The 16,401-nt window shown below is 40.4% G+C and overlaps 1 protein-coding gene across 1 annotated transcript in view; it reads left to right on the forward strand.

The window, feature by feature from the left end:
• The window catches only part of efna3b (ephrin-A3b), a 28,448-nt gene extending 20,041 nt beyond the window's left edge, over positions 1-8,407 (forward strand). The window contains exons 7-8 of the mRNA XM_010790599.1: positions 962-1,039; positions 6,495-8,407. Of these exons, the coding sequence (XP_010788901.1) occupies positions 962-1,039; positions 6,495-6,613 (197 nt within the window). The 3' untranslated portion in view covers positions 6,614-8,407. The remainder of the gene's footprint in view (positions 1-961; positions 1,040-6,494) is intronic.
• The last annotated feature ends 7,994 nt before the right edge of the window (positions 8,408-16,401 follow it).

Consider the following 16,401-nt stretch of genomic DNA (forward strand, 5'->3'; position numbering starts at 1 on the left):
GCCACTTTACCCATCTGGCAGGCTACGGGCTCCCCACAAACCCCCCTACACACACACACACACACACACACACACACACACACACACACACACACACACACACACACATGCACGCTGACTGCATACAGATGCATACATAATCTAAATACAGTCTAAAACAGGCAGAGCTATTAATACTCCTGCTGAGTTTCCCCTGCAGCATTTTCACTCGCGGCACAGAACCCCTCTTGCTCCTCTTTTTTTCCCGCTTCTCTCTCTCTTTTTCTGACTCTCTGTTCTCTCTCTCCCTAGTCCCCATCCACAGCAGCAGAGAGGAGCAGCTCCAGCTTTGAAGGCCCTCACCCCCGCCTCCCCCCCTTCTCACCTCCTCTCACTATTCCTCCCTCTTTCAGCCCTCCCCCCTCGCCCCCTGTCAGAATTCATTTATTGCTGTGTGCGGTCAGTGGGTGTCTGTGTATATGTAGTGTTAACCTTTCTATCTCGCTCTCCTGCCTTCCTTCAATCTCTCAACCCTCTCTCTCACACACACTCATTCACACACACTCACTCACACACACTCACACACAGACTTTGATCCCTGGCCTGTCCGGTCCTTTTAACTTCCATAGCCCTGTAGTATTAACCTCTCCTCCCTTTCACCCCCCTCCATCGCTCGCCATCCCTTTTCACACACTGCCTCGCTTCAGTTTGATCTGCCTCCCTTCACCTCCCATCTTTCAGCCTCCTTTTCTCTCTCTTGTTCTGCTGGTTATGTTGTGGCTTGTCAGTCTGTCTGCTCCAGGGTATTTTCTTTAACCCCTGCACCTTTTGCGTTGCTGCTCTCTCACATGTTTCTCTGAAGATGTCAGGGTGAATCTAATTAAAATCTTTTGGTTTGGAGCAGTGGTTTAACCCATGCTGTCCCACCCTCTCCCTCCTTCTTTTGCCGCCTCACTCAATGACCTCTGTGTCTCTCTTTCAGCCTCTGACGTGGATGATGAGCCAGAGCCTACAGAACCAGACTACACGCTTAGACCAGGCCTAAAACTGGAAGATAGTGGTGAGTCACGCACACACGTAGTCGTTGAGTAAGTGTGGAGCACTTACATCCGGCCTGTCTGGATTCACAAAAACAGACACTCGTGTTTGTCATTCAGATCGTAACAGCCTCAAATCATGGCAATTACATGATACACACTTTTCAAGGTGCCGTTAAATGATTATTAATGTTTTATTCTTACTTTTAACAAATCCCATAAACTAACGTATGTCAATGTGTCTGTTGCACTTTCTGAAGAGGTCACACACATATTAGTTAATCCTTCTTTAAAGCTCAGCGATTAAAGCATCTAAAAATTATATTTAGTTTGTTAAGTCACATCTACATTTGCATCTCTAAACAAATATCATTATTTTAATCAGTAACATATCATCTTTATCTGTTCTTTACTGCCTTATATTTGATTAATAAGCATGTAGGCATCTTTTAAAGACGATATTGTGTCCTTGGGCAGAAATGAGAGCTTATTTTTCTTTCCCATCGCTTTCTGTCAGGCTACATTCAATCATGACTACATCCCCTAATAACAAAGTCAGGTTAGTCTGGGCAGCATATAATACCGGTGAAATAAATGAGCAAATCAAAAATGTTTAGTGATTCAAAGCTTCTCCCATTTCTATTATGGTAGCTGGAAAATTAGAGGGCACTTATCAGACAGATTGTAGTAATCAAACGTACGATGAAGATTTAAATATAGGGTGTACAAAAATATGAAAATGGAAAAAATATTCCCTTCCCAACCCTGATGTAAATTACACACTTGTCATTTGATGGGATTTATTCACAATAACAAAAGAATAACATGCTGTAAACTTTAAATGTTCGTATTTGACGGCAGAGAGACCAGTTCAATCACCATGCAGCATCAAAAGTCCAAAATGAAGAGCTTAAGTTAAATGTGGCATTTTCAAAAGACTGCTTCAGCAGAGTTAACTTCACAGCACCAGCTGGCTTGGCAGGCTGCTGATCCCGCTAAACAACTACATGCATATTCATCTCACACTCGCCATTTTCACCCGGATATGCAAAGAACACAGAGTTTCATGGTGAGTTGCAAAAAAGAAAAAAGAAGATATTTATCAGATTTCCTGTAACTTTTCAATCTTGTGCCCCTAGTTTGTTTGTGTTGCTCTGATCAGGGTTACGAAACCATGGGGAAATCATGGCAATCATGCTAAATCTGTTAGCACTGGAACTGTATAAAATGTGGCAGTGAGTTAAGGGGGAAGCAGAGCAGTAAATCAATAAGTGACAGGCTTTGGGATGATCATGTGCTTGCTGCTCAGTGTTATGAGCAGCACAATAACAACATGCACAGATAGCTTGGCCTGGCTACCCGTTACGCATTCAGACATGTGGGGATCAATCATCATCCTGTCCTGCTTTCACACACCTCTCCAAGGTAGCTTGTAAAATATGGTTCTGTCAATGTGCACGCTCGCATGCGTGTCTGTGCATAATAAATCAGTGTGTTCTCATAACTGTCATAAGAAAACTTATCACTGTGGCCAAGGCAGCATGTTGTTGGAGTATGTGGAGATACCTCTCTTATTTTTCTTCCCTCCATCATTCTTTCATCTTGTTTTTTTCCCCTCACCCCATCTTCTTCGTCCATGCCCTCCTCATCCTCCCGCTCTTTAATTCCCATCCTCCATTTTTCCTCCCAGCGCACAAGTAGAAACGCAGTGGAGGGGAAAGCCACCAAAACCAAGTTTATTAATCTTTTGATGTGTGAAATTAAGTTTTTCTCACTTCTAACATTTTAGTTTGATATTAATCTTAGGGTTATCAAATGCACGAATGTTGTCACAGTGGTGTGAGCTATATAATAATAGCTTTCATTATCACAGATCTAAGTAAAGTAACCCATAATTGTGTTTGTCTCTACATATACTTTCTCATCACGTTTCCACGCCAATTGTGCGCATGACTTTATTCTCTGCACGTATCAAATAACAGAATACATATAACCTTTAACTGAAAATCAAACATTGCCGAATAAATTACAGGTTACACAGAAGAGTAAACGGAAAAGAACATTTTTTATTTCCACAAAAGAACAGTTGAACAAATAAAGAATGTGAGCTACATGAAAATACTGCTAATATGAAGTGAACTACTGAAACAATAGCAGAGCACAAATTACCCCGGCTCCTGTGGGTCATTTTCACCTGTAGTGTTCTGTGTTCCCAATTAAATTAATAGGATAACTCAAGTGGTTGAAGAGGAAGTGAGGGAGCCAGCAGGGAGCTGTGAAATTAACTGAAAACAAAGAAGCAGAGCAGTTTCCTATTCCCCTCTCTCGTCCTCCTGACTGCCGATTAGACTCATCACATCATAGCTTTAATTACTCGTATTCAATGTTCACACAAACACGAGGCAATGCGCAAACTGCTCCGTTCAAATCTGCCTGATTACCGTGTCTGAAAATGTTCAACTAAGCTGAATGTTGCAGGCTCTCTCCCCTTCACTGCTCACAGTTTATTTCCTGGTCGCTGCCCCTTTCAATCAGTGTCTGCAGCTCAACAGTGGTTCCCTCCTGAATACGGCCTCTAGTATTAGATTTCATTTAGATCTCATTTACGACACAGATGGAATGGTGCTAGCTGGTCCCCGTGCAGCCATGTGATTACTGATGTCTTTCAGTGGGAGGATACTCATTTACCAGCCCTGTTGGCTCAGGTTACTGCATCTGACGATCAGGTCTGGAGAAAATCTTTAATGGGGTTTATTGTCTTAATTAGCACTCCGTTAAGTGACAGTGTGGATTGGTTAGTTTGCCACTGAAACATCAGGCTGACTATCGGTAGGCAGAGCGCAGCACCAACTAACTGTTGCCTCTGCTTTTATTACATTTATTACTTTACATCTAAAAAGTGTTATATGCTTTGAAAGGTCCCATATAAAGGTCTTGAAATCATATACAGTATGTAGCAAACGTTTATAATTTAAGTGTCAAAAATACATTTGTGCATTATATCTTGCAATATTGTTACCACCGACAATCAACACCCAATGCTCTCAACAACATGTCATCAACTTCAGATCCTTATAAGCTTCTAACTACTGTTAAAGGAAGGTGTACATATTATATCTTGGAGTGGCACATTATTCTTCCTTTAGTATGTATATTTTTTAGGTTGCTTATTAAGGGCATGACTTGCAAGAATATTCCATAATGCAAAAATGAAACCAAAAGCATCATGGAGCTGAAAAAGTTGTCTGCATGTATTAACTACTGCATGTATCAACGATTCTGATATGGAAAGCCTACTCATTTGTTGCCTCCTTACAGGTATAGTCAGAGTCGCCAGAAGGTGCAGTGTAATAACACACTTTATATGAACCATGTGCCGGTCAGATGACTAGACATCTTCAGGTGTTATCTCTAAAATCTCATTGGGCAGAAACATAAAATTAGCTTTTTATTTGATAACAAATGGCCTGTCGAACAACCATTAGTAATGTTCTGAATAATTGACACTGACACCCCGCTCATTTTACATGTTAAAAACTAACCACCAGTTACAAAGAGAACTACCGAGCATCTTAAACAGTTGTCTACTGTCCTTTGTGGTTCTGCAGGAGTCTTGAGTTGAAAGACATGACTATAAACCAGTCAGGGAGGGGCTATTGAAAGATACTATAGTATCAATGATGTCTCTAATCCTCCCAAACTTTATGGGGTTGCAATACTTAATCACTGGATTGACCCTCAAATGAGGACATTCTGATTCGGGAACACCACAAGTCCGAATGTCAAACATCCCCACATAGTTGCATCAACACCTGTTGACAACTACAATTAAAGATAATTATTTTCACACACTTTATGTTACGGGTGGCATGGATTGTGTAACAATATACAGGTAGTTCCAGGTCTATCATTATACATACATAGATAATAGAGTCTGGGGTATTAAAGTACCATATTTATATAGTTTGGTATAAAATGTTTTATGATCCTAAATGCCCATTAAAAAATATTGTATGTGAGAAAAGTAAGAAATACATTATATTACATGCATATACCGTAGTTTTATACTTACGCTCATACAGAAAACACTGCAGTCAATTAGCTACTGACACACACACACACACACACACACACACACACACACACACACCCCCCCCGCAGACTAGGACAGATACTCATAAACACAATCAGAGACTAAAATATCTCCTTGTTCTTGTCAACATGACATTCAAATTCATAGACGCCTCTAGGTGTCTGAGCTTTCTAATTATCAGGCGGATGTTGTCTGCTTTTCTGTTCCAAAATGTAGCTTGCACAAATGCGTGCACCCACCCACACACACACACACACACACACACACACACACACACTGAAATACACACTGCTTACTCGCTGATGTTTGGCGCAGGAACATGTCAGAAGGTCATGATGCACGTCACATGGCTCCTGCACAAACATCGCACCAATAACACGTGCTGATAATGATGTGTTTATCTGTGACAGCTAGTGAGAGACAGTGTGTACTGTAAGTGTGTATGAGGCGCTTAGATCCACACTTTAGAACCGGTCTTGCGAGATGCTCCGCAGTCTGCTGTTTTGTTTCTTTAAAACCACATTTCTATGTCACTCAGCGCCACAGTAACAGTGTCCTGACCCCCCCTGCTGCTTGCTCGGTTACAGAGCGGTCAAAGCATTTAACCTGAGCTCCACCGCTGCATAGAGCTCATTAGATTCGCCTGCAGAGCATACCAGAAGAGGCCATCTCTTAAACCAGGTGTCAGCCAGTCATTACTCTGCTGTCTGACCCCCAGAGCAGCTGGAAAGCTAGATATGGCATCGAGTGGAAACACTGAGAATCTCCCCACTCCACCATTAACACAATGGCTCCTAATCAGCATCAGCCGTCCCGTGTATAGACAGAAAATTGTGCTTCTGTCTGGCCTCAAGTCTCATTAATCAACTGACTTCAGAGGGTGTGTCAGGCCGCACGTGTGTCTCATAAGTGTTGGCGTGCTGAGAACTGTCTGGTGTTTTTCGTACGACTAGACATCAACGCAACAAAGGACTGCATACTATTTTTAGGTAATCATTCGCCAGGTGTACACGCAGGGGGGTTTCCTTATATACGGTGTGTCTTTGTTAAAGTATGCAAGTGTGTTACAACAGCGTGTCACTTTATTAAAAGGATAAGAGTTTCCTGATAACAGCTGCAGCAGTCTGTAATGGCACTGCTGATGTCTTTGTAGTGGACTTGTTATATTTCAGTGGGAGTGTGTAGCTGTGCTGTAAGCTGCCTTTTTTTCAGTCAGTCAGTTTCATTAAAAAAGTGTTTTACCAAAAGCCCTGCTGTGTAAGCAGATTATACCACAATAAGAAGCACAGATAGACTTATCTTCCCTTTCCTTGTACTGTAATGAGTTTAAATGAAGACATTACTCTGCTTCATTCTCTTCTTTCTCTCCATTTCTGTTTTTCCAGATGAATATAACCCTTTCATTCCCAAACTGGAGAAGAGTGTCAGCGGAAGCAGCCCGTCCAGGGATCGCCTTCTCCTCACCGTGACGATGCTCCTTCTGGCCGCTCTCTTCATCTCCTAGCAACGGCCATCCCATCAGTGTCACCATGCCAACTAGCCTTGGGAGGGTGTACAGTATCAGCGGGTGGGGGAGTCGAGGGAGGAGGGGGGAGTCAGGAGAGAGAGGAGAGTTAAGATACCACAAATAGAGCAGAAGGCGAGAGGAGCAAGAAATTAGAGTTTTCAAGCATCAGTGTGAATGTGTATGTGTGTGTATGTGTGTGTGTTCAGCTGTGTGTGGTTTTCGTGGAGTTGAAAGACCTTGAGGCACTCGGTGACACAAACTGAACCGTATGTTTTAAAGTCAGCCTGTGCATACAGATGCAGGTGTGGTTGAGTGTGTGTTTGTGTGAGTGTGTGTTTGTGTGTGTGTGTCCATGTGTGTCTGTGTGTGTCTGAACAAGCCACAGGTTGAGCTTGTTGAATCATGCACACCACACAAAGCATTTATACACCAGGAGAGGCCGGGCTGAAATCCTAGTAAAAAAAAAGCATCAAATCCACCCAACCAATTGAAAACCATTTGAAGACTTTCCCCTGGATGTGATTGGCTGAAACACTTCCTTAGAGCTAGTTGCCATAGTTTCTTGCAACAAGAATTAAACTGAACTCAAATGAACTGAATCAGATAGATTTAATGAAAACTGAACTGAAATTGCCTTTTTTGTTGTTGTTGTTGATGTTGATGCTGGAGACTTTTCCCAGTCCACGAAAGAAAAAAGGAACCAGCTGATGAACTGAGCAGGTCCTGTGTAGGAGACTAGTCGAAGTAGCTGATAGTTCATAAACACACCCTGGGACTCCAGACGCCAGTGTTTTAGTTTTCATCTCTGGTGTCTGCCGTGTCATCCTGTGTTCACCATCAGCTCGTCTCTATGGAAGGGGCTGGACGGGGTCCTGGGGAAACACAGAGCATTTAAACAATGAAGCATTCACTCAAACAAAACAAAAAGGGATTTATTGTAGATGTGCCATTGACACGGGGGGTTTGTTGATGTTTTAAGTTGCTGTGTTACTTTTCTGTCCTGTATTTGAAGTACCGAGGTTAAGGAAGAACACGATGGCTACAGAGCAGCCATGGAAACACGCAGCAATACTGCCCTCCTCTCAACACACTGCAGGCTGTTTTGAGGAGAGCAAGAGGAACAGGAACAAAGGAGGAAGGACAGTCCTCACACAGGCGTCTATGAGTGGGTCCAGTCCTGGACAATAAGCAGCCCTCCACTGATCAATGTGGCGCAGCAGCCCGCTCCACCAATGCCATCTCTGTAAACACATTCATCAGATGCCACATGTAAACAGTTTTCTGTTACTGTTTGATTGTTACGTGTGCCTGAAAGAGAAAACATATGTCTGAGTGTGCCACATGTGTGTTTGAGATTGAGAGAGACTATTTTAAATGGTACTAACGGTCAGAAAATACATCCACATTATGTACATCTTATACGTATGAAAATGCAAAAATAAAATAAAAATAAAAACACAAACTAAAGCAACAAGTAATATACAGTACATAAAACCAAGTGCTTTGGTGGGGAGCTGCGGCGATTCAAAACTCAAACAACTGTACCAGTCGGTTGCTTCAGAATAGTTTCCATAGCAACTAGCCCCTTATTCACCATGGTTACCCCACCCTGCCAACGATGGACTCTAGTAGGGCATGGCTTACCATAGTAGCTGATAAAAACGATGATGATGGTGAAGATGATTTTAGTGATGATGAAGACCTTGATGGACTGTGAGCTGACCGGCTCACCCACCGGCATGTGAGGCGTTTAAGTACGCGTGTAAATGTCATAACGGACAAAGAATGGAATAACAATGTCTTTACATTTGGCAAGGTGAAATGTATTGTAAGCATTTTTACAGACTTGAAGCTCAGTTTCCTTGTGGTTGTTTTTTTAAATCTTGTTTTTTAATCTTTTATTTTTTAATTGCTGTGCTGAATTTGTCGTTGTCTTGAGGGGGGGTTGGGGTTGAGCCATATGTAAACCTGGGCTGCACTGTGTGAGTCTCTTTGTCAACTTTAAGGTTAAGCTATCTTGGGTTAGTATGATTTCCAGAAATATTAATATTGACAAATCATTTATGGCTGTGGTTCCCATCCCTTTTTTTTTCTAGTGACCCCTTTAAAGGACAGTTCATCAATCATACATGACTTTACTCATGTTGTAAAAATGTTTCCTGTCACAAATAGGGAACTTTTTAAAATCTGAGGAAAAATAGACCTACTGTTCAACCAAGGGATGATTATACTTCTTGAACAGGTCAAATTATCCAGTCATCTTAATCAGAACCGGAAAATAATAAGAAAAAAGTCAAAAATCATAGCAGATATTGTGCGGTAGAATTTCAATGTTTTGCTTAACGATCCCATGACTCGTCAGATTTGTGTCTGGGTTAAGTCGACCAGGTTGGGAACCACTTATAAAGTTCTATTTTCATCAGTGTGCTAGTAGTTCTGGGTAACCTTCCCCAATGGTTTTTGACAGTTAGCTAGATTCCTTTCTCCACAAAACTTTGGAGAGCACACATTTTTTAATGAATGTAGCTCCTGTCACATCAGACAAGAGTTTATACCTTTGGAAAAAAACATTGATCATGTAGTTTAGGAGCATCATTGAAATCAATACATTAGTGTGTTAAAGACCCAGTATATATGGCTCATGATGGGAGGGTTGTGGGTCCTGGTGTGGAGGGAGAGGGTTTCAAACTCTTCAAGAAGTTGCACTTAAGAACTTAGACACGAGAATAAGAAAGTGTGTGTCCGTATGGATGGATGTGTGTGTGTGTGTGTGTGAGAGAGAGAGAGAGTGAGTAAGAGCCTATTTCTGTTCATCACTTCATCTCTGTGTGCAGAGCTTTAGCATCAGAGGCTGTCTGTGTTAGTGTGTGCTGATGTCAGTGTGTACATGTGTGTGTGAGCAAATGAATGGGTGAGCAACAGTCTCTTTGTTTCTGCTCTTCCTGTGTGTGTATGAGCGAGAGAGTGTGACCGAATGTTGTCTGGCAAAAGAAAAAAAAGCATTTAATAGTGTTGGAAACAACAATTACAATCATGTTTACCTTTCGACTGGAATGACTTTAAATGAACTTGAAAATAAAATGTAAAATGAACAAACCATTACAGAGGTTATAACAATGATCATGATAACAAAAATAATAAGCTTACAAATATTACTTTTAACAAGATGTGTGTTTGGCTCTTTATTTTTCTCCCTTTTCCCCCCTCTCCTGTCCTTTTCGCTCTCTCTTTGAGGATCTGAAAAAACAGAAAACATGCATGGAGCTAATCCAAGACAGCAGATGGAGGGGTCGCAGGAAATGTTTTTCCTGGAATATTCACCTCTCTATAGATAATGTTGTTTGGGAGCCCCCAGATGTGATTTTCCATATCAAAGTTGGTGTGGCGCTCTCTCCCTCAGCAGTAATACCTTTACACGCTCCGATTAGGAGTGATAAGCGCTTCAATCACCAGCCTCATATTTGAATGACAATGGGCCCGACCTGCAGTGTGTACCTGTATGTCTGCGCTGGTGATTGAAGGATAAAACTGCTTCTAATGTCAGAGCGAAGCCAGGCTCACTGATAATCTGCAACAGGTTTTTCTTGTGCCAAAGATATCTTTGACTGAGTGACAGGACGGCACGAGGAAGAAGATCGACAGATAGAGGTCAAAGTAGTCATGTTCACATCTACAATGTTCTGGCAGCAAAGTCAAACACGTTGAGGTTCGGGCTTTGGAAGTAACCAAAGCTGAAAGTGTAATAATCAATACTTAATAGTCTTCGAAATGGTGCTTTGATAAAGGGGGAAAAAAGTATCCATAGGAACTTTTCAAACCAATCCTGACCACCTCTTTGTTTACCATCTTTATCGTACCAGTCTACATCTAAATTCAAAGAGTATTTGCTCTGCAATCACATGTTTTTTGGCTAAATTGTCATTTTAATGATACAGAAGTTCTGATTTGTCTCTGACTGATAAGGGAGGAATACGTTCGAGGATTTAGTCAAGTTTGATGCTTTATTAATTTAGCACTCATTTAGTGTCTTTTCAGGTTTATAAAAATGATGTAGATTACATTTAAAAAGTTCAATGAAACCATATTATCTTTGTATCAGTGGTAGAGGGATATGGGCATGTTGTTTGCTTTACTGCAATGACGTAGGGGAGAGTGGGGTAAGTTGAGCCATTTTTTTGTTATGATGTCCTCTAAGGAGAAATGACACATAGTAAAAATGAAAACACACACCTATAATTCAGGATGTCTCATATCAATGGCAATGACAATAATTAATATTTGATCAAGCGCAGTGAAAATATTACTTCTTAAAAAAAAAAAGTCTTGTTGCTCAACTTGCCCCAGTGTAGGGGTAAGTTGATCCAGGTTAGGGGGTAAATTGAACCACAGTTCAAACCTGGGCATACCTACAACAAATCTTAAAGGTAACTATAAACAATAAATAACAAACCAAATACAAGCTTAGTTTTTCAAATATTTTTTATATAAATTTCGATTGAATTGATTGATTTTTTAACATGTTAAAAGGAAAAGTAATCATACAAATGGTGATACAATTTCATACATCTTACCAATCAAACACAGGGTAAATTCAACTTTAAATGTAGCCTACAATGAGCTCTTATTATCAACTTGGCCTACTTTCATTAATTTCTCCATTGAAAAACTGGCTCAACTTACTCCAAGGCCCATGGTTCACTTTACCCCATAGCCACCATTTTAGAAAAAATAGCCTAGCATTAAAATTCAGAGTCATCTTTAGCTTAATGATTCACATGGTTTAATACGCTGCCAACAAATCAACATATACAATATATGTGTTTAAACCTGGATAATTTTTTTTTTTTACATGACAGCCGATATAGCTGACATCTAGAAAATGTACTTTGACAAGCAAAAAACGTTTTTTTGTAAAAATGTTTACTTACCAGACCACAATGAGTATCTCTCTTTCACAGGGAATGAGAAATTGGTGGAGCTTGCATAATTTCTGGTCACTTGATTACAACTATAAGGCATTGCCTGGTTACAGGGGGTGGTTCAACTTACCCACTGGCTCAATTTACCCCCTTCTCCCCTATCCCTATAATCTCGCTGATCTTGTGTTAAAAAAAAAGCAACATAATCACATCTTTCAGGAAACAGATAGATCATCAGCCCAGAGGAATATGATCCAGGCCGTGAGTCAGACAATTAAGAAGAACACTTTTGATGGATGAATGCTATGACTGGCAATGCTTAACAAACCATATTCTGGAAACATCAACTATTTTCCAAGAATCACCCTGAGTCATGTTGGGGTGTAAACAAGCTTCCAGACACATTTGTTATGCTTTTAATATAATCAAAACACTCCCTTCTTATTAATCTCAGACTATTATGCCTGATTTTGTGGTTGGGTTGAATACCAACAATAACTTAATTAGCAGGCCTGAATAATTGATGCAGTTTAAATGAGGTAAAGGCCTTTCTATTCTGTTTCCCCATCTTGAAGATGATGCAGTTTCCAATCACATTTACACTGATCATGATTGACCAAAGCTGTAAAAAAGGTGTTTTAAATAGTGCAACATTTGCAGGATAAACAATTATGAATTCACATATTTCTTTGGGGTCTCCATACATAACCAGTGGTGACCACTTGGGGCCGCTGTTCAGTCACAGCTCTGGTGAGGGGAGGTGCAGCCCCCCCGATGCCCCTGCCTTGTAATCCTTTATTTTAATACATAAAATCCATTAAAGCCACAATGGCCATTGTGTAACTGGAGTCACTGGGATTAAACATGCAGATGTATTTAACTGGGTTATGATATAACTACAGCATGTTGAAGCAGGTTGGTTAATGGAAAAGGTTTTCTGTGGCGCCAAGCTGAAAATGTGTCTTGTAGGCGAAGGACATTTACTCTAACATACCAACCTTTGAAATATTGTGCATAATGCATCCAAGGCTTTAGAAAAAATATCCCAGTCAAGGATGTCAAGGCAGCGTTTTTGTCTGCATTCATTTATCACAATGAGTCAGGCTGAAGAGAAAATGTCCTGCCTCTGATTGTGTTTGTTTAACAGAGAAACCAATGTTATGCATGGGCAGGCTTGTAAATATAAAGCTGTTTGCTAAAGGCTTGTTCTACCAATATCTGAGACACACACATTTACAAAGTGCTACCTTTTTGTGAGGACCTCTGACATTGCAATTAACTGTTTAAAATGCATTTTAACACTTACTCTCAAAGAGAGGAACACTTAAAGCTTGATTTATAGCTGTGTGTTAAAGGGTTAAGGCCTACACGAAGCTGTCATATGCTGAAGCTCATATGGACCTCCTCAAATGACTCCACACTTTAGTAGTATTTAAAGTCCTGTAACTTTAAATACATACTATGATTAAATAGAACTCAGGTGTTATGTGTGTAGCTCAGGCCTTCTGACCTTTAATTAATTAATTATGATATGAAGAAATATACCCACAAATAGCTCTGTTGAGGCAATCAAATAAAATTGGTCAGACACTGATACAGGTTGTAAACCAAAGTGAGCAAACCCACAATGGTCTCATTTGATGATATAAATAATGCGTCAGCTGGGGAACAACTGGTGAGAATGTTAGGTCAAAGTTGAACAACAAAGTCTGGCTGACAGCTTTGGTGTCACGGTCTGTTTAGTTTTATTTTGAAATGTCTTACCTCTTTGTCTTGTCTAGTTTTACTTCCTGTCTTTAGTTTCCAAGTGATAGTCTGATTGTGTTCACCTGTTGCACTTGTGTCCTGTCTTGTGATTAGTCTGGTGTCTAAATGGTCTTGTCTTCCCTTGTGGTCCTTGTTGGGTCGTCGTGGTTGGTTTCCCATGCGTGTTCCTGTTGGTTTTCCCTGGGCACCTGCACCTCGTGTTCCCGTTCCCAGGTTTGCGCCTTCAGTTTTTCCTTGTTATCGGCTTTTTTGTGGATTAAAGCTAGCTTTTGGTCAAACTACTTTGACTCTTGTTTTGTACTACGTTTGGGTCCTGCCTTTCTACCAAACATTGACATTTGGTATTGATAGGAAATGGAGTGTCTGGGCTCTCATTTGATCCAGTTCACCTTTTTGCTCTCCTTCAAACTAATTTGACTAACCTGGGGTTTGTTGTCATCTGACCACTCATGGTTGTTGCTCCATTGACCACGATGTAATGTGTTGCCTAATTCTGATGTCTTAACAACAACTTTCCTAAAAGGTTATCAGAATCAAAAGAACCAATGACCTGAGACACAAAAGTCTATACAAACTGCAAATATTTCATTAACATATGGTCTTCATAATTCAGAAATCATCCGCCTCCCTACACCCATCCATCTGCAACACCCAAAGAACACATCATCAGAAAGAAAATACCGCAACAAATGTGAAACAGATGATCACCCCGCGTTGACACCCGCCCTTCTACCCGTGCTCTCAGTGACGTTTGTTTGGTGATGAATCCCGGTACTGGCACAGAAAAACCCTGTGCCTTATGGCTCCTTCCTAAAAAAGCACGTTCCTCGACATGTGAACATGCTTTTCTGTCTTCATGATGATGAGCCTTGAATAATGTGTGCCATTTAGTCAGAGATGTTTCTCTGAACATAAGGAAATACACGTGGTGTTTGGTGCTCATCGCTCCAGAGCCACAGAAGGTGAAAGCCAGAGATGTCACTGATGTCACGTTGTGGAGGCACCTTGGGCAAAACCCACTCACCAACCAGGTCAAACATCACGTCTGTGTGGTTGATCACACTTTACATGGAGGTACAGTAAAACCTTTCCAATATCTCTAAGAAACCTGGTGGACTTAAGGGCTTCCTTTACAGCTTTCTAAAAGTTCAACAACAGTTTTAAAGCTTTTTCATGTTTTGTTTGGATTTAAGTCAAAAGGAAATAGCTCAAACCTTGTTTTTGTTCTTGTTTCAGAACTCTGCAAGATTTAAAGTCTAGTAAAAAAACAACACTTGTACACAGGACCCACACATTGGTTACAGCATTGGCTTATGCTCTCACTAGTGCTTCATTTTAGAGATGCAATTTCATCACTGATCAATGATGCCGATGATTCCACTTCTGTAACCTCATGGTAAAAACGCTAAACTAATAATCAGTGTAACTTTTTATATAAATTAACTTCTGCTTTTCTATTCAGTATTAATTCAACTTGAAACATGTGTTTGAAACATTTAAAATATCATGAAGGGAAATCTTTCTTAGCGCAGGGAGTGATTTGTCTTTGTTATTCAAGTGGCAATAGTCAGTTCTTTGGAATATAAAAGAACAATTGTGTGCTGAAATATTGAAAGCCACCATGGCTGGGTACATGTAGATATCGAAAACAGAACAACTTAAATTGTGACAAACAAAAGAACAAAGAAAGACATCCAGAGTTTCAGCCTGTTCAACACAATGCATTGGTTTTCATCAAACACTACTGCAAAACACCACGTAAATGTCTTTTTTGGTGTTACTTAGTTCAAGATTTGTGTTTCACTTTAGAAATATATGTTTTACATACCTTTACGTGATCCTCGTACATCATCACTCTTTCACATTCACACTGTACGCTTCTCCACTGAGAGTTTGGACTCAGCTGACCTTTTTATTGCCGACAGCTATGAAATCAGACATTTGTACCTCCTTTCATCTCTACCAATGTAACGTGTCTTCCCCTGACAAGCAGAAAACAAATGAGATTTTGATTACAGCTTCTCAAGGCCTCTTTCTTGTTTGATTGAAAGGTCCATTGAAATTCAGCAATGCCCAAGAGCATCACGAGAAATAAATGAATACAATTTGTGTTATGTGGATTGAGTTCTGTGTTTATACAAAAGCCTTTGTTTGTTAATTTAGCTAAAAGAAAATCAATAATTCCCAGCAGTGTGAATCGTGTAGTTATAATTTATCCTATCTCCGGAGACAAAAACACATTCAGTGAATTTGTTTGCATACGCTCAGAGAGATATAAGCACATTTCCTCCCTACAGACCAACGACCACATCTCCAGAAAGTAATAACACGGTGGATATTTTTAACCAACTATATGTAAGGCTTTGATGAGATGTTATGACAGTTTTGAAAGTTACACATTTCTCTCTTTATATTTCTGTCCATCCCTCCAGGCTTCCTTATTTTTGCATTCTCCCCGGTTCCTCCTCCCTCACAAGGATGCAACGTGCTTGGCCCCATCACATCTTTGCACAGCCGTCCCTCCATTTTCTCATCATCCCCTTTGAGCGGCTACTCTGAAGCTGTCAGTCGCCATCAGATTTATGCTTTTGGTGTTAGTCACTGCCTGGCTTCCCCCCTCCATCCACTCATCACATGTCCCCCTCTTCTCTATGTTTAGAACTAATCCTCTATTTCTGAGACAGCATCTGTACAGCCCCAAAGAGATGGGAGGGTTATATACTGTATACCTTGGCTCTCCGTCTGTCTCACTCCATACAATACCAATGTACTTTAACACTGCACAAACATTAGAATACACACTGGAAATCAAAGACTATTGACTCAAGAGTAAACGTGTAAATTAAAAAGTGTAATTTGATCCTTCATCTTGTCAAGTCACTACATTAGAAATCAAGTTTTCACATGATGCATTACATTGTTCCCACATTATGCTGCTTTTCTATCATATCAAGATATTTGTGTCAAGTTCGTACACAGTATCAGATATATCTAATGGACTCAGATGTAAATGATTAAGAGCTTAAACTGTACTTCCAACCAGTCATGTCCTCATTTCTTTTCCTCTAATCACCAGATAATCTGCCCTAAGATTTCCGG

The sequence above is a fragment of the Notothenia coriiceps genome, unplaced genomic scaffold (genome assembly GCF_000735185.1).
Source record: "Notothenia coriiceps isolate Sejong01 unplaced genomic scaffold, NC01 NC01_scaffold00034470, whole genome shotgun sequence".
NCBI classification, from domain to species: domain Eukaryota; kingdom Metazoa; phylum Chordata; class Actinopteri; order Perciformes; family Nototheniidae; genus Notothenia; species Notothenia coriiceps.